We start from the raw sequence: 23,110 nt of genomic DNA on the forward strand, positions 1-23,110 counted from the left end.
TGCGTCCTGCTTCCTGAATGTGCTGAGTTTGCAAGGAAAACATCAATAACGTTGAGAACGTTTAAATCATCACATGTATTTCCATAAACATTTGTCCATTATAACCACAGCAAACAATAGTATCTCATAAAGTGAAGAAGTATTTAATCTCTAACAAGTCCAAAGTACTTCACCTACTGCCTCAGTACGTGGTATATATACGCTTTAAAATTGGCTTAAACACACTTATTTGCTTCATCCTTGGTATTAGCTGTGGATTGTCTGGGATAAAGTGGCATATGATATTTTTGGTCCACCCACAATGTTACAGATTACATATGTTTTTAAAATTTCTATGAATGATGTTACAGCTGGTGTTGTTTCTGATGAATGGGATGTTAAAACAGTTGATCCTATGCTTTACGAGCCTGAATATTATACTGTATATGAAAGTGAAGACGTACATGAAGGGAAACAGCCTTTTCTTCTCGACCTGAGCAATGCTTAGCCATGCATGTGTTACCACGCTTGCCTGAACCACGCATGTGACTGATCCATGTAAATGCGTGGTTAAGGCACCATGCATATGCATGGTTCAGGCACACAGCAGGAACAGCTTGGAGAGGAATGCAGCGGCTGGGTAAGTGGGGATGGGGCGGGTGTGGGGATTTTTAAAGACAGGGCGGGGTAGGTTTTAGAGTTCAGGGTGGGTGGGTTGGGGTAGTTTTTAGGACAGGGTGGGTAGGTTTTAGGGTTCAGAGCAGGGGTTGGGGTCAGGGTCGTTTTTAGGACAGGTCGGGATCGTTTTTAGCACAGGGTGGGGTAGTTTTTAGGGTTCAGGGTGGCATCGTTTTTAGGACAGGGTGGGGTACTTTTTAGGACAGGGTAGGTTTAAGGGATTAGGGCAGGGGAGGGAGTTGGGGTAGTTTTTTGGAGAGGGTAGGGTAGGTTTTAGGATTCAGGGCAGAGAGCAGGGCCATTTTTGGGACAGAGTGGGGTACTTTTTTGAACAGGGTAGGCTTTAGGGTGGCAACGGGGGGTCAGGGTAGGACACGTTGGAATAGGTTTTAGGGTTCAACACGTGGGGAGGGATAGTTTTTAGGACAGCGTGGGGTTGTTTTTAGGACAGGGTGGGGTAGGCTTTAGGGTTTAGGGTGGGGTGGGGTCAGGGTAGTTTTTAAGACCTAGCAGAGTAGGTTTTAGGGTTTAGGGCAGGGGACCAGGATAGTTTTTAGGATAGGGTAGAATAGTTTTTAGGACAGGGTAGGTTTCAGTGTTTAGGGCGGGGGTCCAGGTAGTTTTTAGGACAAGGTGGGGTAGTTTTTAGAACAGGGTAGAGTTTAGAGCAGGGCGTCGGGTCATTTTTAGGACAGGGTGGGGTAGGTTTTAGGACAGGGCAGGGTAGCTTTTAGGGATGATGACAAAAAAGGAAGCAGGTTACACAAAGGTGAATATAGAAAAGTTGGAAAAGTTGCCTTTTTCTGTAGCTGAAACACCATCATCAGTGTGCTTAATAGATAGGGTGATATCCTTGCTGATATCCGCATTTCAGTTCACCTCATGCATGGAATATTTTCCTGTTCGCAGGTTTGAACAGTCAGTAGAGAGTTACAAACATGAGGTATGCCTTTCGATTACAAATGCATTAGAGGAGAAAAGGAGGTTTTTGTTAGCGGAAGTGAATGTGAGACTTCTGTTGGCTATTCAATGATTTGTGAACAGGTGGCGTTGTACGGCGCTTGCAATACACGTCTATAGCTGACACAGTTCTACCTGCTTTATAGAGCTTATCTCTCCTCCCAGTGTGTCCACCATATATTCCTAGATGCCACTAACATCTGAGCCAATTGGCTGCCCCCGCCAGCAGACCTCAAACATGTGCTATGCGACTGTTCCCATCTTCGCCACTACTGGATGGAGGTTACCCAGAAAATTTACACAACCATTGGTCTGCCTCACTTAGACCCCCGGGGACGTTGGAGCTCTGGGAATTTATAGTCAGTCAAAGAGAAACAAAATGGTTGTTTGCTTTACTGATCTAATTTTAGCACTAGTAAATTAAGCAAAAACAATCAAATAGAAAACTGCAATTCCTCCCAGCACGAGGCCTAGAAGGCCACAATTGTGCAGCGGGCTGAGATGGAGGAAACAATTGCCTCCACTGCTGTCCCATTGCCCTGGTGTGGGACCAGTAATTGTCACAATTCTTGGAACCGGGGCGAACCGGCAACTCCTCCTCATGACCCCAGTGCAGTGGGGTACCTACCCTCCCTCATCCTTACACACTAGACTGCCCCTACATGGTATGCAGTGGGGGGGTGTTCCCTGGTGCCTGACCTCTCACAACACCGTGCTGGACTTGGGCCCTAATAATCCTCATTGCACACTCCCTGGCAGTTTCCCCCTTCAATCTCATCCTACCACTCTCATGGTTTCCCGCAAGTTCCCTCCCTTTTCAAAGGGAGGGCACCTCCAGCATTTTCCATACAGTCAGTTGATTTACCAAAGTGTCCTTTTGAGTGGTGCATGTGTTTTCCCGTGACCCCTCACACCCCTTCCATGTTTGCCATCGTTCTGCCTTCTATTCAGGGGGACTGCCCTCATACATATGCTGGATCGACTACTTCATTCGAGGACTGTTCCCACTTCTCCACACCCCCCATTCAATCTCTGTCACTCATCCTGTTGTTTTGCTGGGAGGAAGGCCTGTATTTATCTTGCTGTCTCTAACGCTATATTATCAGATTCACTGCACCTGCAATGTGTGTTTATCTGTTAAACACAAAAACTAATAAGGTCACGGATTCTGCACTGCAGCCCATGGAAATGATTTGCATCAGCTTTCTTCTGGGAGCGCGTGGAACCATGCATTTTAAAGGGTATTACCAGGCAGCAATTGGTGATGACCTGTAGGAAATTGGGAATAAAATGCCCATGATTCCTCCTTGCATGTTTTGCAGCAGCTTCAGTGGCGTAACAAAGGCCCACACAGCCCCCGAGGTGCGGGGGGTGGGAGGGGGGGGGGCGACCTTCAGGGGCTCCTTCAGCACAGCATCCTTGCCTGACAGCTCCTTGTGAGTTCAGAGGGGGACCCCTCCATGTATTTTTGATTTTTGCGGGGGGTGGGCGGGGGGGGGGGCGTGGGCTAAAGTTTCGTTACGCCACTGTGCAGTTTGAACCTGTCCCTGCACTGGAGGAATGTTTGCAGGTCAAATCTATGCAGTGGTCCCTTGCATCACAGAAATCACGTGTTCTCTCCTGGGCTGGTCGAGTTTGCAACGTCACCCAAACTACACCCTGGGGCCCCGCGCAGCCACCCTCAATTCAGCTCAAATAATTTATCCACCTTCAAAACCAACCGCTGTGGTCCTGTGTCGCTTCTGGCTCCTAAAGTCTGAGATTGGTCCTGCTTTTGAAAATAGGGTGTACTTCGGGGGCTGCTACATGGACTGTTGAGCCTCAAGACCTGGGTCTAATTTTTACCTTCCTTCTATGGATCAACTTTGTGGCCTTCCTTAAAAGTGCAACGGCTTTCTACAGGTGTGATGATTACAGCGAATTACAAGAGGCATGCCAGGAAAATGAGTTCCCTTTATTCATCCTCGCTAGTGAGCTGAGGGGACTGTTTTAAATATTGCAAAATGAGTTTGCCCTCAGGGGATAATATACATTTGGCCAATCAAATGTTCTTTTTATACAGGATTATATATATGTGCCCAGTATGATGTTCCTATTAAACGTTAGTGAATAAGAGTTTTGATACATTTTTTTCCACTGGGATCAGTCTCCGCAGGTTTGAAGAAAGTTACGTTTTAGGTGCCAATGGGAAATGTTTTCATTCTTCATGACACCACATAAATGCACTTTATGCAAAGTGCTAACATTTTTCACATATTCAGTTGATTTACCAAAGTGTCCCTTTAAGTGGTGTCTGTGAATTCGTTGCCTGATCAGCATGACACAGCTACTACTCCAGACCTGAACAATGCTAGCTATCGAAAGCATAAAATGGGGAACACAACAAAAAGATAGATATCCTGAAGGTAGCCTTTTCTAAAGGTGGCTTTGTTTTAGGTCATGTGGCGATGAGTAGGAATTTAGATTTTCTGGGATTTGGTTTCAGATGGGAGTTTGATGTCCCTTTTTGCGTTAAGCAGGGTTTTTGTGGTTAAATCTTTAACTTTAGAGTATTGAAGGTATGCTTTGGTGTTTTGTGCATACTAGTCATATGTCATTCTGTGGTTGGTGGAGAGAAATTCTATTTTTTCCTTGGTTTCCACTCACAATTTCTTATTTTTACTGGGCTCTGAACAGCTGGCTGTTTGACCTCTTTGCTGTTAGAGCCTGTTTTACAGTTTCCAAATGCAGGTACGCTTTACTAAACATGAAAACATAATTTACAACTAAATTCACACAAATCTGATCTTTTTGCAGGTCAGCTGCAATGTGCACATATATGCGAGTTTACAGAGAAAGGTTGCCCCCCCATCATTTATTTGGGACAAAACCTACAACGTGAGGTTGGTGGGCAAGGGATGAGAATTTCCCTCTGTTTCCTAGGTGGCAGACCAGGAAAGGTTATTTGCTTCATTATTATGATAAGCTGGCAACGGAGGGATTTTTTCTGTGTCTCCTGATTGGTGGGCAATGTATGTAGTTCCCATCTGTGTCCTGGCTGGCTTCCCAGGAATGGGAAGTGCGCCCTTTTTCGTCTTTTTTCCTGCATTTCCCTCCATGTCTGCTTTGCCATTCTCACTGTTTATGCAACTTATACCTCTGTCAATAAATACCAGTCCCTTCGCAAACACCTTCATGTTTCATGTTTCTAAGCCCAGTCAGACCTTACCTCTGATTTGAATATGAGATCTGCTACAAGGATTGCCGTTAGATCCTTTGGAAATTATGCCAATGAAAAGAAGGACTGATTAGTAGTCATAGTCCAATGTCGAAAGAAGACCATTGGTTTAGTATGGTACCTGGTAAAGGAGTACGTTGTGCCCTGGAATGCCAGAGTAATTTCATGACGTCATGGAATACCATTAAGGACCAATCTACAGACTACTAGTGCCACTTTGGAGAGGAGTTGGCGTTCCTTGCTTCACCTGTACTTCTAGGGAAATAAAGAAGTATTCACTGCAGCACATATAAAGGAGACTTCTTATTATTGGTGACGAGCAGGAGTCGAGCCCCATCTCTCGCTGTGACCACTAGCCTGCCATCTATTTCTCCTCTGATGATGCCATGGCAGGTCAAATGTCTTTACCTCCAGCAAGGCCTGTACTGTGTTTTTCAAGGCCATCTTCAAGGTGCTGCTTGGAATTGAACCACTAACCCAATCTGACACAAGTGAAGACCAGCCTCTACTTTTTGGGCTATTTACCTATTCGTACCTCTACAGTTGCTGCTGATTTGATGCGTCACGCCTTGCTGACATTTGTAGGTCAAGCAACCTTTGTGACACACAGAAATAGTAAATACCACCATTTTGACCGCAGACGCTTCCTGGCCAAGTTGAAATCAGGCAACTCACTTCCGCCTTTTGTTCAGTTTCGCTACTTATGCTGTAATAAACCAGGCAATTACATCAGACAGTGACATTTGATTAGTTCTGACCACTAGAGTTGGCTACAACTTCAGCGCCTTAACAGTAAAATTAACAGAATATTTCCTTCCCAACCTTTTTGTCAGCTCCAGGAAAGCCCCCTCTGTAGTGGTCACCTTGAAAAGAGGCCTTTGAAGCTTGCCTTATGAAATAGATGGTGACAATTTTACTAATACAAATAAAAAAAACAATATTGATACATAATTTAGGTTCAAAGGGCAGGGCAATTTTAAAAGCTTTACTCATTAAGGAAATAAGGCTACAAATTCACCAGGAGGAGCTGGAGAACGTGCATATGTTGTCACAAGACCTGGGTTACCAAATCAGCCCATGTTTCAAGTATAAATTGACATGACACCAAGGTCCAAATTGGCATAGGATATTTCTGGGCCTCTGAGGATCAAAGGAGAAGTTCCTACTTATGCATTAGTATTGGTAGACTACATATCAAAGCGTCTGGAAGTGAAATTAGTTGACTATATAGAAACACATACTGTGATAGAATTCTTCCAGGTAGTATCCAGAATAGAAGGTAATCTCAGCACGTTTGTAACTGAAAATGTCACACAATTGGTTTCAGAAGGCATGGATACATTCCTCAGTGAGTATAATGTTATTCACACATTGAGCTCGTTATACCATGCTGGGAGTAATGGTCTGGTTGAAAGGTTCAACAGAACGTTGAAGGACCAGTTACAATTAGCATTAGTCAATAAATTGGATTGGAAATTGATTTCAACTTGGTCAGTTGAGAAAATGCTGTGAGCTAAACGGACTACACCTAGTGTATCTACTGGAGTTACTCCTTGTGTTTTGTTGAGGGATTATGTTTCTGGATCCAAGTTGATTAGAGATTGGATAAGACTCAAAATTGTTGATGTCGCTTGGATGATCAAATTTCTGGATGTCAGGGCAAAAGTTCAAGCGGGGTATCATACTAGAAAGGTAGGTAAGAGGAAGGTGTATGTGAAAGATGGCAGTTGGTTGAGAATAAAGAAACCTGTCCACATTATGAAAAGCTTGTTGAAATACTATCATGCGTGTGATCCAAGTAATGTATCATGCTGTGCGCACGAGTGATGGATGTGTATGGAATAAGGACAGGATGGTGGTGGTTTTGAATGACAAAGAGGAGATGGTGTGAGATCGTATGGGTTGGAAGAATAGATTGGGACTTCGTGTAGCAATAGATCATCATTTTTTTAAGTGTTAAAGTTCCGCAGATGGTTGATGTAAGCTGGTCCTTGGTCATGGAGGGCCTTGTAGGTGTGAGTCAGAATCTTCAATTTGCATCTTTAGTGGATAGGGAGCCAGTGGAGGTTCCTGAGGTAGGGGTGATGTGGGTCTGTCTAGGGAAGTTGAGTTCTGTATCGTCTAGAGTCTCTTCAGGAGAGTCCAGGTTTGTGCTCCTTGGATTGAGTGTGTTGCTGTAGTCCAACAGGCTAGTGACTAGTGCTTGAGTAGTGGTTTTGCTGGTGTCAGCGGGGAGACATGTGAAGGTCTTTTGGAGAATGCAGAGTGTGTTGAAGCAGGTGGAGGAGACTATGTTGATCTGGCACTCCATGCTGAGTTTGCTGTCCAGGATAATGCCAAGGTTGTGGGCGTGGTCTGTCCGAGTTCGGAGGGCCACCAGGTGTTGTTCCACTGAAAGGTCTTCTTACAAAAAATCAGCACTTCCATCTTGTCTGTGTTGAGTTTGAGGCAGTTGGTCTTCATCCAGTCGGTAACGCTCATCATGCAGTTGTTGAAGTTGGTCGTAGTGGTGGAGGAATCTTCTAAGAGCAAGAGGATGAGTTTGGTATCATCTGTGTTGGATATGAGTTTCTAAAAGCTGGGCTCAGCAGAGAATAGACCAATCCAGTAATCACATGAGGGGCTCCTCAATGTCAAAAATATACGTTTTTGTAGCCAGTTACCACAGCAGGAAATTATATTGATTGTTATAATTGGATCTAACTTGTGTGCACTTTGGATTGTTTAGTTGTTTGAATGTAAACTTAATCAGATAAACCTAATCCTGTTGAAGAAATTACATAAGAATACTAAATGTATCTGTAATGGAAAATCAATAAAAATATATTTTTTTAAAAGAATCTGTGTTGGATATGATTTTGATGCCATGTATTCTGACGATGTTGGCCAGGGGTGTCATGTAGGTGTTTAACAATGTGGGGCTGAGGCATGAACCTTGGGGGACACCGCAGATGATGCTCTGTGGTTGTAGGTGGATTCTCTGGGTTCGTCCTGTGAGGAAGGTTGCGATTTATTTGAGGGTATCTCCCTGGATCCCGATGTGGTGGAGTCTCTTGATGACTGTGTCCTAGGATACTGTATGCTGATAGGTCAAGGAGGATCAGTGCCGCTGTTCTCCCGAGTCGAGGACGGTTCTGATGTTATCAGTGGTGGTCTCGGTGCTCTGGTTGGAGTGAAAGCTGGAATGTGAGGTGTCCAGCAGGTAATTTCTTTCCAGGTGTTCAACGAGATGGCTGTTCGTGGCCTTTCTTGAGGACTTTGGTGGTGAAGGGGAGCAGAGGGATGGGTTGGTAGTTCTTGAGTTTACTAGAGACGACAGAGGTTTTCTTGAGGAAGGGTCTGACCTCTGCATATTTTCATCCTTCTGGGAAGGTGACTATGGAGATGGATGGGTTGAGAATGGAGGAGAGTTTGCCACTGAATGTCTTGCTCCTGAGGTTGAAGATGAAGTGGGAGCAGGGGTCCATGGGTGCTCTGAGTGGATCGAATTCATGATGGCTGCGGTGCTCTGAGTGGTGAGCTGTTCCCATGCCATGAGCAGGTGGTTGTAGGTGGCATCAGTTTGAGTGAGGAGGTTGTAGAGGTCGGTATTTGGCATTCAAAGTTGCTGTATATGGTGGATATCATGTTGTGGAAGTAGTCCGGCAGGATGTTGAAGTTCCTGGAAAGGGGAGATAATTTTCTTGGTGGCTGATGGGCAGGAGAACTCTTTGATGAGGCTGAAGAGTTCCTTGTGTGGTTGGAGCTAGCTTTAATGCAGTCTGCGAGGGCACCTCTTTTTGTGTCATTCAGGCATTGGTGGTATTGTTGAGGGCTGTCTTGTAGGTGGCTTGGTCTGTGGGATCTTTGCTGGTGCGGCATCTCCTATCTAACCATTTGTAGTTGCACATCATTGTCCTAAGTTCTGGTGTTCACAACCTGGCTTGCTTGGTGGATCTGCTGGTCTTAGTGGGCTTTATGACGGCAACTCTGTCGGTGCAGTTGACGATCCAGATGGTAAAATTCTGGACTGCCTGGTCCAGGTTGGTTTTGGGGTCAGGATGGGTGGTGTTTAGGGCGTCCTTTCATTGGGTCTCTGTCACTTTGTTCCAAATGTGGTGGGATGTGCTGGGAGGCTTGGTGGTGGTGCATGGGGATCCTACAATGAAGTGGATAATGCAGTGGTCAGTCCATGTGAGTTTGATGACATGACTGTACTTGACTCTGTTGGTAAAGATCGGGTCAAACATGTGTCCTGTGCTGTGTGTGGGGTTGGTGTCCAGTTGGGTGAGGCTGATGTTGCATGTGCTTTTCAGGAGGTTGGCCGATTTTGCATCCTTGGGGTCATCAAGGTAGAAGTTGAACTCTGTGAGGAAGTTGTAGTACCTGGAGTCGATGGCTAGTGGGGTGATGAATTTGGGGATGGCATTGTAGTAGCTGGGGCATGGTCTGGGGCCTGTAAAAGGTTGTTCTGCCATTGTTTGGAGTTGGAAGTTGAGGTATTACATGATTGGTGAGGTGTCATCTTTGGTGGTGATGCACTGGATGGTTTCTTTGTGGAAAGTGGCGATGCTGCCTCTGTGTTTGTCGTGCGGTCCCGGTATTTCATCTTGTAGTTGCAGTGGTGATGTCGGGGTGGAAGAGGAGTTGATGAAGGTGTCTTAGTTTTTTGTGGCATGTTTTCAGAGTGATCAGGCATTGAGCAGGATGCAGCACAGTGGTTCTGGGGTAGATGTGGTCAGTGAGGTGGGAGTGGTGTGGGTTTCAGTGAGAGTGTGAGGTTCTGAATCACAGGTGAATAGGTACCAGCAAAAGGTGAAAGGTACTGCCATTGATCGAGGAGATGTGATGCAGCAGTTGTTGTTGTGGTGTCTGTGGTCCAGGGCTTGCAACTCTATGGCTGAGTATCTGTGGGTGGCAGGAGGGCCAGGGTTCCTGGCGCTGGGCGTGGTCCAGGTGCGGATGGATGCACACAGGCTTGCTTTGGCACACCTGCTGCGTGCATTTGCTGTGCTTGTTCACTGTGCGTGGCCGCTGTGCAGTCTGTTGCAGCCTCCATTAGGTAGGTCCTGGGTGGGGGCAGGGCACTGTCGGAAGCGGGTCGTGGGAAAAAGGACCAGCGGTGAGGTAAGCCGGTCCCCGGGCATAAAACGGTGGGAACAGCAATAAAAAACAGCAAAGTGTGAAACTGAAGACAGAGAGGCTAAAGCAAGCAAATTAAGGTAGAACAAAATGGTTTAACAACAGTGAGGTCAAAAATAAAAAACAGCAACAAGAACATCAAAGGGTGAAACTCAAGGCAGCGAGGCTAAAGCAAACAACGAACGGCAGAACAAATGTAAATAACAACTGTGAGGCCACAAATAAACTATCCGGGGCAGCAAAAATGACAGCAACAGCGAGGCCAACATCTAAAAATAACCCCAGGCAACCCCAAAAGATTTTTAAAGGCACTCCATCAATGCTCATACGAAAAAAATGTATGCTTACCGTGGAAGTTGACAGATTATATTAATTTTATTATTTATTCATATTCATTATATAAAATATTCTTATGTACAATTCCATCCTATTTAACGATATTATATACAAACCAATGCTAATAAAAACATTTTATCCACAACAACCACTGTACTCGCAACATACATACACACCATTCTCTCCATTCCAACCGCACATCCTCAAAACAATATACATGTCACTACATCACTTTCCTTTTTGAAAACCTTAAATAGAAATAAAGTGCACACTACACTAATGCACTCAATGTGCTGTACTAATCAATATTTTATGTTCAAAATAATTATGTTCATACATCATTTTTCTACGATTATTAGTTTATATAATCTTAGCTCTTTTTCAGGCAAAAAAACACTCCATATTTCGTCGTGGCTTAGTTCTTGGCAATGCACTTTCCTTCTTTATATCTAAACACGATTTCCCTCTATTCAGTTACTAAACTGTGCTTCCATTGGAAAGTCTCTACAATTTTGCTATGGCTTTATTCTTCAACGCGCGTTTCGGCGAAGATGCCTTACTTAGGAAATGCCACAAATCTTCCTATTCAAATTCACTCTACGTCTCTTTGTAATTATCATTCTGAAATCATAACACCACACTGCATTTGAATCACTCATATTAAATACTTACGACTTAGTAACACCATCATGGAATCTTATACTCCACACGTCTCCCTTTTTCCTCCCCAGTAAGGCTGTCATTAGGCAACAATGTACTTCATGCCTTCGTGTGCTGCTCATGCAATCTCCCAGTGGCTTTTCATGCTCCTTTAGCAGATTTTATATTTCATGAAAACTATTCAGTGAGCTTAAGTCATGCATATTTTTCCATGAGCACAGCTGAGCTCCTATTTTATTTTACCTGCTGCTACTAAATGGTGGCTTCTATTTTCCTCATGGCATTCATTCCCTCGGTGATTTTGGATTAGTCTTTAAAAAAGGATATCCTTATTAGACTCCAGAAAATAGCACCTCTTTATATTATATAGATTATTGGTCTATTCCTACTACATTCCTGTGGCCAGCTTAAACCCACAGCTTGTGGATTTCTACTTTCTATCACATTCAACTAAGCCTATTTCATAGGCCCAGCAAGTACTAAACAAAAGGACACTGGCAACAACACAATACTCAGCTAAAGTACGAGATTAGCCACTCCAATTAAAAGACATAGGCCCTAATTCTGAGTCTGACGGGCGGCGGAGGCCGCCCGCCAGACTTCCCCCCTCCGAAATACCGCTCCGCGGTCGAAAGACCGCGGAGGGTATTCCGAGTTTTCCCCTGGGCTGGCGGGCGGTCTTCGCAAGACCGCCCGCCAGCCCAGGGGAAAACTCCCTTCCCACGATGACGCCGGCTCGTAATAGAGCCGGCGGAGTGGGAAGGTGCGACGGGTGCAGTTGCACCCGTCGCGTATTTCAGTGTCTGCTTTGCAGACACTGAAATACTTTTAGGGGCCCTCTTACGGGGGCCCCTGCCGTGCCCATGCCATAGACATGGGCACGGCAGGGGCCCCCAGGGGCCCCGCGACTCCCCCTCCCGCCATCCGGTTCCCGGCGGGAGAACCGCCAGGAACTGGATGGCGGGAGGGGGAGTCGGAATCCTCCATGGCTGCGGAGCGCGCTCCGCAGCCATGGAGGATTCCTACGAGCGGCGGAAAGTCAGCGGGAGACCGCTGGCTTTCCGCGTCTGACCGCGGCTAAACCGCCGCGGTCAGAATGCTCGTAGGAGCACCGCCAGCCTGTTGGCGGTGCTCCCGTGGTCGGTGGCCCTGGCGGCCACCGACCGCCAGGGTCGGAATGACCCGCATAATATATTCTTCTAGCACCATTTTCAACTCATTGTACAAAGAAAAACATGAATTACACAAGTCCCCTTTAACTGTCGCTAATATAACCTTTTTATGAATGTGTACTTCCCAACAATCTAATATCTCAGCCCCCCCTTGATCTTCTAACAATAGATGCAGTCATCTAACTACCTCCAGGTATCCAGTCCTCAAGTCTGGCAGTTTGGAATAAGGTAGCTGCCAGGTCTGCCTCTACTCTGCTTCTCTTACACCTCGTTGGACTACTTTGTAGAAGTTATAAAACTTTCAAGTCTCCACCACAGACTTTCTCCTTACCGCATTATATCTATTTCTAATAAACGGTTATCCCAACTTACCTTTTGACATAATGCATGAAATCTCAGGTAAAACCAAACTTTCTTCCATTTGAAAACTAACCTCTTTCCTCAACGCCTTAATTAGCCTCTATTACCTAGTGCTTAAAAACACAACGTCAAAGGTTGGACTAATAAAGGATTGATGATCATACAAAACTGCACTCGCCATCTTGGACTAGTGGAGTGACAGCCAATTTGTATACTTTATATGCCATAAAACACTGCAGTCCCTATCCAGGACTCCCTTCTTGCCCTATTAGTTCTACCTAAAGCCTTTGCGATAGTTAGAACAGTCTAAAAAAAATGAAGCTTCATATTATTTGTAAACCTAACTCACATTTTGCGTAAATCGGCATCGAAAGCAGAACATTAAGGAGTTCAAGATCTAGGGCATCCACCATCATATACTAGTAAACCAAAGGTGAGATACAAATAAAAAAGGAGGTCAACAAATTGATGTCTTGCATCATTCCAGTGACAGCTCTTTATCTATAGCATATGGCAAGGGTGACAAAAACTACGTTAACAAATAAGAATGGTGCAAACTAAGAAAGCTGCATTTCTATATAAACCACATGGACATATGCCTTACCTCGAATATCATTCTATAAAGACCTGTTAGAATCAACTCTGCAAATGAAATCCATCCTTATATCTAATTCTTCTAAACCAGTGGAAAACTCTGGCAATTATCTATATCTTATCTTGTTGATTGACAGCTCTCAAAATTGGTTTATTCTCTGATCTTAGCGTATAACCCTACTCATTGTCAATTGAATCCTGAGACTTGCTACTGCTAATGAAGCACTACCACAATTACACTGAATATTTACATGCGACGCATCTACTTGACTTATCGTTGGTTCAACAAAATAGCATTCTCCCGTGGAATTTCATTGTTCAAACTTCTCATGTGTGTGTCCAATGTGAAAATCCAGCAAACCTCCATGCGTTTCATACTTCAACCGCATCTATGCCTCCTTTATTCACTATTCTTTCCAAGATCAGCCATTTATATGATCCATTTTGTGGCCTCTCTCCAAATAATGTTTCACTAGAGGGGCATTTGTTTTTCCTGTTTCAATTGCTGACCGATGTTCTGTGATTCTAGTAGCAATACTGTGCACTGTCTTACCGACATAAGCATACCAACATTGACCCACCACTAAGTAGACAACATTAGTGGTCTTACAATTAGTCATTGACTTCAAATTTATAGTGTAGCCATTGATGGTAAATGACACACCTTCAATCGTCCCATCACACGCCTTGCATTGTAAACATTTATAGTTTCCACGTACTGTTACTTCTTCATCGATGGTTTTCTGAATGAATGTATCCATAATCGGTAAACGCAAAATTACTAAAATATTCCTCAAGTTTCTATTGCACCTATGTGCAAATAGCAGTTTGGGGATGGTTCCTCCTTGGTCCGCATTGCTGTTTAATATGTGGCAATGGGCATTGATAATCTGGCAAATCTTTTCTTCCTAGTTTGGACTCCTTTTGTTGTGGTTGACTGCATAACAAATGATCTCTATCATAAAATCTCACTCTTTTGTAAGCTTCCCTAACGAGTTTATGTAGATAACCTCGAATTAGAAACTTTTCATTCATATTAATGGCCTTATCATCATAAGCTGTTACATCAGTACAGTTATGTCTTAATGACAAAAAATAGCTGAAGGGAATGCTCTGTCTTTGATTTCTTGGATGATAGATGCTGAAAGGAAAAAGGGTGTTCCGTGCTGTTGGTTTTATGAATAAGTCTGCTTACAATTCACCACTATTGTGGCATGTCAAGATGTCTAGAAACTCTACTACCTGATTACTACTGTTCTCTGTAAACTTCAAATTGGGATGACATAGGTTAAGCCATATGATAAATTCTTGCAATTCTTCTGGTTCTCCAACCATGATGAAAAAAATATCATCAATGTACTGCGACCAATGAGTCACCGATTCAAAGAAAGGGGCAATCTCATTATGAATAAATGTATTTTCAAAGACACTCATATAGATGTTCCCTAAAATGGGCACACAAGATGCGCCCATACTTACTGCCTTAGTTTGTGAATAAAGTTGGCTTCCAAATTCAAAGGTGTTTTCTCGCATTCAAATCTTTAAACATTCCAAAATAAATGTTTTTGGGGCCTCCCCGAGATATTATTGCATGAATTGCTGCACTGCCTCAATTGCTGCTTCCTGAGGGATAAAATGCCTCAATATCCAGTTTACCAGGGGCGCTCTCTGTGGATTGAATTTAAGTCCTTCTACTGTTCTAATCATGTGCTGGGTGTCTGGTATCCCTGATTTAATCTTAGGATCTACCTGTCTCAGGAAAGCATCAACATATTTAGACACAGGTTCCGTAACTGATCCAATGGTGGTAACTATGGATCTGTAAGAAGGATCCAACTGATTTTTATGAATTTTAGGAACTCCACAAACACTTGCCATACTTGGGTTAGGAACATTAAGGAAATAATACTCTTTATCACAAATCACTCCTGAGTTAAGTACTGATGTTGTCCAACATGGAATTTGATTAGACACATGTTTTGTCGGGTCAGTCTAACCCTGTACACTATTGTTCAACATATGTCATTTGTTCAACATATGTCATCTTTTCCATGTATTGTTTGAAATCCCGTACCACAATACCTCTTTCTTTATCACATCCTTTGATTGTGAATTTTCTGTTTTCTTTTAACGTTGTCAATGCTTTTTCTTCTTCTTTCTATAGGTTTGAAGTAGGTTTTGGAACAAAATGAGTGCATTATTTCTGTTTCTTCATAACCAATTTTTTTAATATGACAACTCACGGACCCAGTTGTTCTAATGACAGAGTGAATCTAGATGGTACAGCTAGACCTGATACACTGAATTCCCTAGTCTCTACAAGCTCTGTATCTGTCCAATTTATTTTTTAGGCGTACTTCCATAAAAAAATGAAACTACATCACTAAACAATTCAAATCTGTCTGCTTTAGTAAGTGGGATGAATAAAAGTCCTTTTGTGACTAAGGTTTTCATGGGTGGATCCAAAACGACATTCAAGAGATTAAAATAGGTATTTGATTAATTGTCTCTAATTCTGGCCATTTCTTGTCTTCAGAAATTGCTAGCTGTTGTTCGGGATGTATCCCTCTTGAAAATCGAATTGCCGGCATGGCCTCCTTGTGCCACACCCCTTCCTCGCATGGCTAAAAAATGGGTGCCCCTACCTTGCTCTTGATCAAAATGTATCCTACCACCTGTCTGATCAAAGTGGTGGGAGCCTCCCTCGTTGTCTGAATCTGAGGTGTCGGAAAATGTCACCACCTTTTTAGTATTCCAACGTGGTCTACAGGAACTGTCTTCTTGGTATATACCTTACTTTTAATAGTTCTCCCTTAAATAGGGGTTTCCTCTTTAGTAGTTGAACATTTAAAGATGTTAATTCTTTCTCTACTTCTTCTAGTTTTGTGGCCTCTTCAAGAGCATTGGATTGTTTAATATTGGCTTCCAATTCTGCCATTTCATTCAATAGACTTTCCACCATTTCCCTGGCAGCCTCAACTATAAGCAACATCCAGTCTCTCGAACACCTGTGTGCTATCATTGTCCATTTTTCTAGAAATGTACGTAGATGTCTGAAGAGACCCAGGATGTTGTACACTTTCAGCCCTTGTGGGACCACTCCTCCTCTTAAATATTGGAGCATAAACTTACAATGTGAGTTCATATTCTCGCAAACATGAGGCCAACAACAAGCGGCACCACTACCCGGAAGGCAGAGTTTGGGAGACCTGCTAGCCAACAAGAGCGGGAGAGGATCTGCATCACCAGTACTTCTATGAGAATAAAGAAGTTATCACTATGCATATTGAGGAGTCTTCTTTTCAGAGCCACTAGTTACTAACTATTGCATAATTTAACTGAACTTTCTTTAGCATAATATAGAGACAGTTCCATCCAAAATTGCACAACAATAAAGAGGAAATAGTGGACATGACAAACACAAAGATATTGAAAGAAGAATATACAGAAATGCTTGAATCAGTCTTAACCACTATAAACTCCCTCTGCTATTCCATCATTTTTTGCTTGTCAGTGTCATCGATAAAAGGGAACCACCATGTACAAATCAGTCTTCAAGGGAACCACTACATACAAATCAGTCTTCGCACCCATCCCAAAGGAGCAATCGCTCTCAAGTTACCCAATCCCATCTCTTCTGTACGTGAATATGCCATACAGGTTTAGCATTTTTGGGCCTTAGCACTGAGATACAGTTTGAGTCCCTTTAGCCCAGCGACGTCAGGTGCTATATCTTGATAGATGCATTCGATTTAAGTAAACTCACCTACACAACAAAATAAGCTATCCATGCCAAAGCCAGAATCAATCTTAATCACTGTAAATGTTTCTTAGTAAAATACCACTGTATCCTTTTATATGCTCTTAACATATGCAGATTTGTCTAAGCCCATCCCAAAAAGGAATAGCCCAGCCTAAACTGCTACTCCTTGCCCAGGCTCAATGGGAACACAATCAACCCTATACGTATTTTGGCTTGTTGGCCTTCAGCAGTGTTGCATCTTGAGTATGTATGATAAAGTCACCTCGGGATTCCCATCCTAACAATGGAATGGAATGCTATCCAGAGGCATTTGAAGTGGTTAGATTTAATTCAGACATCTTTTTTGCGCCATGATCAGGCAATGGACGTGAAGTAGAAGTCCTTCATTATATCACACAAATGCAACTGAAGCATTGAGGTTTCATTCAAAGGCCTAAAAAAGATGGTGCATGCAAGCTCACGATATTGTTATTGTCTATTGTTATTGTCTTGGGCACTTTTGATTAGCCACTGTGAAAAATTTAAATTATTTTACCTATACCCTTGTTCACTGCCGTGCAACTCTTGTATTTTAACATTAAGAAAAAGGGTCTTGTGATGTCCCAGCTTGTGGGGCCATTGAAAGGAAAGCTAGCAAGGACGGACGAATATCATTTCTGATATCTATGTGAACGAGTTCAATTCGAGCACAATTTGGTATATTTATTACTTTCAATATGGTCCACAAAGCCTTTCGTTGCACTTATTCACTGACCCTGCTGTTACTAATGTATTTGCAGATTGGTAGAGAGGCCCAAACGTTTTCTTAGCATGCCCCTTGTGGTGGTACCGAACGCCGGATTGTTACATACCATGACAACTCAGTAGTGTAAATCACACCTCAGGCCTCATACTTTGATCACCCTGTGCGTTCTGTTACTATTTTCATGCATTTTTCCTTCATTCTTCTTCCTCCCTTCTTTGTTTGATCTCTTCGCTGATCTTGCTCAAAGTCTGATGATGGAAAATAAGTCACGCTCTCACCTGCAAGCACGTGTACAAATTAAGCACTTAATATGACACCCTTTTTATACTGTTAACAGGTTATAAACTTTGTTAAAGATGGCAGTGTGACAGTGGCTCCGTCATTTGCTTGTATGTCAATATTTGGTGAAATATACAAGCTCTGCTTTGTTTCTAAATACTACACTTTGCCTCCCTGTGCAGGTGGCCTGTTTAACCCACATTGCAGCAAATTACCTGAATGGGGGAATAGAAGCAAAACGATGGGGCACTGCACATGGCAGCATTGTTCCTTATCAGGTACTGTAAACACAAATAATCTTTCTGTGATGCTTATATATTATATAATATATATTAACTTTTTTTAGATAGACTTTTGTTTTGTTTTTTGAGAAATGTAAGCAGGCCAACACAGCATTGACATACAAATCGGTTTCAGTGTTCGATTACTTAATCAGCTACGTAAATGTATCCATCAGCAGGGTCATTTTAGAATATCCCAAATTTGAAATGGCCGGAGACCAAGCACCGACACTAGCAAACGTAAGATCCTGGATAGACGGTGGCCCCTGGCAGCGTTTATATACTGCACACACAACCTCTTTCCATTTGCCAATGCAATGTTCTTATTGTACATATTGTTCAGTGTGTTGAGCATTTTTTCTTTTGACACCATATCACTTAGTTTGGTTAAATCCATGCCATTGTTGAACAGTCTGCAAGTTGGCATCTTTAAAGTGTCTTCCTCAGAATAATTTACTTTTGCTTGGACTGTTCTTAATATGTTTGACCTGACTGAACATATTGTGAGCCACAGTGACTTCTTAATCCTGTTTCCTCCAGTCCTGCGATGGCATGGAAGAGTGTAGTCTACCAGCTCTATGAGAAACGAGATCTCAAAATACCTCCTGTACATTGTAGCTTGAATGATTTACAAAATGTATAATATTTTGTCATGGTTAAATGAAAGATTTCATGTAAGCATGTAAGGTGAGTTTTACGATTTCTTCCTTTTAGAGTAACGCGTTACATAGAAATGACAATAGCCGCCCATCTAGGAATAGTTTTTATTAGAATTATGTTTGTTGCCCAGTTTGTCACTCTAATATCTTTCTGAGGCGCCACGTGGCATTACTTAATACAGTCTTTTCAGTCTCAACTGTCACCTCTTGCTTCCATTATTTAAAGTTTTGAGTTACAAGATACCACTTTCATCTCACTTATTAGCATTCTCTTGAATCGAGGGTAGTGAGCAATTCTTAATAATTATTATTAGAAGAAAGAAGAAAAATATAAAAAGGAATACTTTCTTCTGGAGCTATGCTTTTATGATAAATGTGTCTATATGCTTAACTTATCATTTCCTCATTGCCTCTCTCCTTCCTTCTGAGCCAGATTGTGTTTTTAGCACGGATTGGGAATTATTATTGTTCCAATTTTATTCCATTCCTGTCAGGAGACCGGCCACAAGAGTTTAGAAGGATTTTGAGCAGTCCTGCACGCCTCAATGGCTAAACCGTACGAGTCTCTTGAATCCCGGGCGTCATTCACAAAAAAATGTAAAAGTACGGGCAGAGTTTGATGACTTTCACTGGTTGTACTTTTACACTTTTTATTACTATTCACAAAACACCTCTCATGTGAATTGAAGTCACCAATATTCCCCTATTCGAATTTTACGCAGTGTAGAATTCCACAGTAGGAAGAGCAGCCGAATGTGCAAAAGCAGGGTAATTTTCCCCTTTTTTGACTAGCAGAGCAATCCATTCCCCTACAGTCCCAGTAAATCTGGGAATTATCCATTCCCTTTCCAGTCCAAGGGAAGTTACCGCAGCCGTAGACTGAATTAGGTCTTGGATCATTTCCAGGGTGGTAAAATGTCAGGTTTCAATTTGTGAAACGTACACATTTGAAGTGTTCACAAAATTAGGAGGCCAACCACGCCTTATTTCTCCCATTTCCACCCATTTTGTGAGATTTACTAATGTTGATTTCTCCGTCCTCCTCACTTAGAAGTCCATAGTGACTCCTTTGTGAATTCCTGAAAGGTGCAAATGTAGCCATTTTCGTCTGTCAAGGTACTTTATAGCCAAAGTTGGCTTTGTGACTCGTGCTCATGATATTTTGAGCAATAGGCACTGCCTTAACTCTTAAAAAAATACACCTTTTTTCCTCACTTAATTTAATTCATCTTTAGGGTGTGTATTCCATAAGGGTTGAAGACCATAACCTGTGCCATTACTTTTGTTTTTTTAACTGAGAGCTATGAAGTTTTCCCTGGTTGAGCAGATCCTTATACTTGCTTTCTTTAACCGAGAGTTATCAAGTTTTACCAATTTAAGGATACCCTATTATGTCCTTCTCAGTTTGTTTTACCTCTCAGCTTCATGCTGTGGAGTGTTCTCTCTGTGGTCTGTGAGTGGCCTCTGTGAGGTCAGAATTCAGGAGTGTGATGTGATTAGCAGCATAGAGAGAAGATGGTTGGCGAGGTCAAGGCAACAGAAGGTGGCTGCCCTTCTTTTCCCATTATAGTCAATAAATACAACTTTGTTCTTCATTTCTTCCGCACAGTGTGTTCTTTTCTTAACATTGGTGATGAGCGCTGCATGATTTTGTTTGTTGACACCTACGATCAGTTCTGCAACTTCTCACTTGGTGCCCCCCCCCTGCACTGCGTAGGGATACTGAGATCTATTCTTCTCCCGCATGTGCTAAAGGACGAGTGGTGGATGGATTTGAGAACTCCCAGTATCAAATATACCTGAAGGCTATCTCCAACTTGATCTGGGAGCTGAAGGAGACCTTTGTACTGGTACTTGGAATGCTTGAAGTTGAATATTTGAAGACACCATTTCATCTGATTGATGCATCTCCTTCGCTAGTGAGAAACAAGAGATTTTGGTTTGTAGCGTCAGGGATGTAACCACACACATGCATATGTGGTGGCCATTTTCTGTTTTTGCTCTTATTATTGCCACATTGCCTATTGTTGTGTATGACAGGAATGGAATGGGGGGAATAGAAGGTGGAAGAAAGAATGCTTGATGGTTGCCTGGTGCTGGAGGATTCCAGCCCAGGCAATTATTGTCAGTGATGGTTGAAACAGCACGCAGGCAGTGTTGGTGTGCTGTCCCTACAGAAGAATAAAGTGGATTTATATCAAGCTTTATACATGTACCCTATCCCAAATTGGCCATGAGGAGACCACAGCACACCAAACAAAGCAGCCATGAACCCATGCACAGGACTAATGTACTTTTTACGTTGAAGACAACATTATCTGGTAGATGCAGCATATTTAATATTTCATGCTTGAAATAAGTTCATTTCAGCGAACTTTAGCATTTTCTGAACACTTTATGTACGCCCAACCTCAATCGGTGTTTTAGGGCAGGAGTTACGCTTGAGACCCGATCACTAGTCCACGGTCTAACTTGAGCTCCTGACGAACACTGCAGGCATCGTGCAAGAAAGCTGTACCTCCAATCCCTCCACAAGACAAGTATTTTGCCTTTGCTGCGCGCTCACTGGAGAAGTGGGTGTATTGGATATATGAGCAGAAGGGACGTCCGCTCAATGTATCTCACTTTTCATAGGCGCCTATAGGAGGGGCATGTGCTGAAGGAGCACATTCTTCCCAGTTTGCGCCTCAGCATTGCAGCTGGTGGCTTCATAAAGAAGTGGCAACAAGAGCAGTGTGCTTTATCAAATTCTTTGAGGTGTGCTTAATTTTTGTTATCACTACCATTGCTCTTACCGTCATGGTTCTCCAGGTTGGCAGGGGATTCATCTGTGTCCGCTACGGAACTGTAAAACAAACAAAGCTAAGTATCCAAGACTTGTATTGAATTTTTAAAAGCTGCCTTGTTATTGGATGACTGAAGAAGGTGACTTCCTGGTGATTGGATATCTCACATATATTGTATTTGATGCTCTGATTGGATGGCTATTAGCAGCTTCATAATTTGTTGATTTTGATGATGCTCTCGCTACTTCATCTCTCTGCTTCCTTTGTTTTGGATACCAAAGTTGCTAATTTCTGCACAAAAAAATCCAAACAATAATTGTTTCGGGTTTGCATAAACATGCAAACTGCTAACCTGCCAATCTCGTTTTTACCAGAACCAGGCTTTGACAGTTATTTGTTTATCATTGATGCTGTGAAATTTACAGCAATTACAAAATGGCCTTAATATATCATTGTTTAGGATCTGAAGGCCAATGAATATTTGATCATCAACCACCATCAACAGAATGGGATGTGTACACAGGAGCTGTTCAGAGACTAGAAACTCATTTTAATGATGATTTAATTGTCATAGTGGGGAGACACAGATTTCCTTTACATATAAACTGCATCAACAAGAATCCATACACTAATACATGGCAGAACTAAGGTCTTAGCCTCAACATGTGAGTTCGAAGCACCATTGGATAAACATCTCAGAGGCCATCTGGTGGTCAATTGTTATGATTTAAGAAAAGGTTTTGTGTTGCAGGAATCCCTCTCTTGAGGAAATGCTGGAAATTGCCAGAGGCATAGAGAGATTACTGATGACCTCCAGAGAACTAGGATAGACAAGCAACATGTCACAGAGGCTGTGGCTGTGGTATGCCCTGCTTCCAGACCAGTCGACATTGCAGAAACAAAAAGGCTGAGCAAAAACAACAATAATACTTCCAGTGCATGCTTCAGGAGTGGGTCAAAAAGTCATGTTGCAAGCTTCAAAAACTGTCCAGCTGTAGGAAAGACTTGCCCTAAATTCAGGTGATAAGGACAGCATCGGTGTAGATAGTAGACTAGTAATGAGGGTACAAATGATCAACACTCAAAATGGTAAAGTAGGGTCTTGGGATGCAGAGTGTGAGTTGTTGACTGGAAACGTGGCAATGATTGTGACAATAGACTCTGGCTCTCCCACCACTATGATTAGTTATTTGAGTAAGAATGTATGGAAGTTGCTTTGCTTTGTCCAGATATTCACACTATTGCATTTGGTGGTCAGGAGATTGAGATGGTGGGATGCCTAAAAAAACGAAACATTAGATTTAGGGACAGAGACATTCTCACTAAAAGTTTTTGTGGAAGGGACGGGCCTCGGTATCTTAGAATAGTAAGCTCAGGGGCAGTTTGGATGGTACTAAGGTCTGGTACCACACATCCCATTTCTTTGTAAGGCCCCATTGCCATAATAAGAGAAGCATGCTCTTTAGGATTATCCCTGCATTATGTTTTGGAGAAACATGATGATTTGTTCTTGGAGAAGT

General features: G+C 42.7%; 1 protein-coding gene across 2 annotated transcripts in view; it reads left to right on the forward strand.

Moving 5' to 3' along the window:
* Positions 1-23,110, forward strand: part of SUGCT (succinyl-CoA:glutarate-CoA transferase) — a 2,876,649-nt gene that overhangs the window by 623,085 nt on the left and 2,230,454 nt on the right. For both annotated transcript variants that reach the window (XM_069215909.1, XM_069215917.1), the window contains exon 9: positions 18,047-18,142. In XM_069215909.1, the coding sequence (XP_069072010.1) occupies positions 18,047-18,142 (96 nt within the window). The remainder of the gene's footprint in view (positions 1-18,046; positions 18,143-23,110) is intronic.

The sequence above is a fragment of the Pleurodeles waltl genome, chromosome 2_1, assembly GCF_031143425.1.
Source record: "Pleurodeles waltl isolate 20211129_DDA chromosome 2_1, aPleWal1.hap1.20221129, whole genome shotgun sequence".
Lineage (NCBI taxonomy): Eukaryota > Metazoa > Chordata > Amphibia > Caudata > Salamandridae > Pleurodeles > Pleurodeles waltl.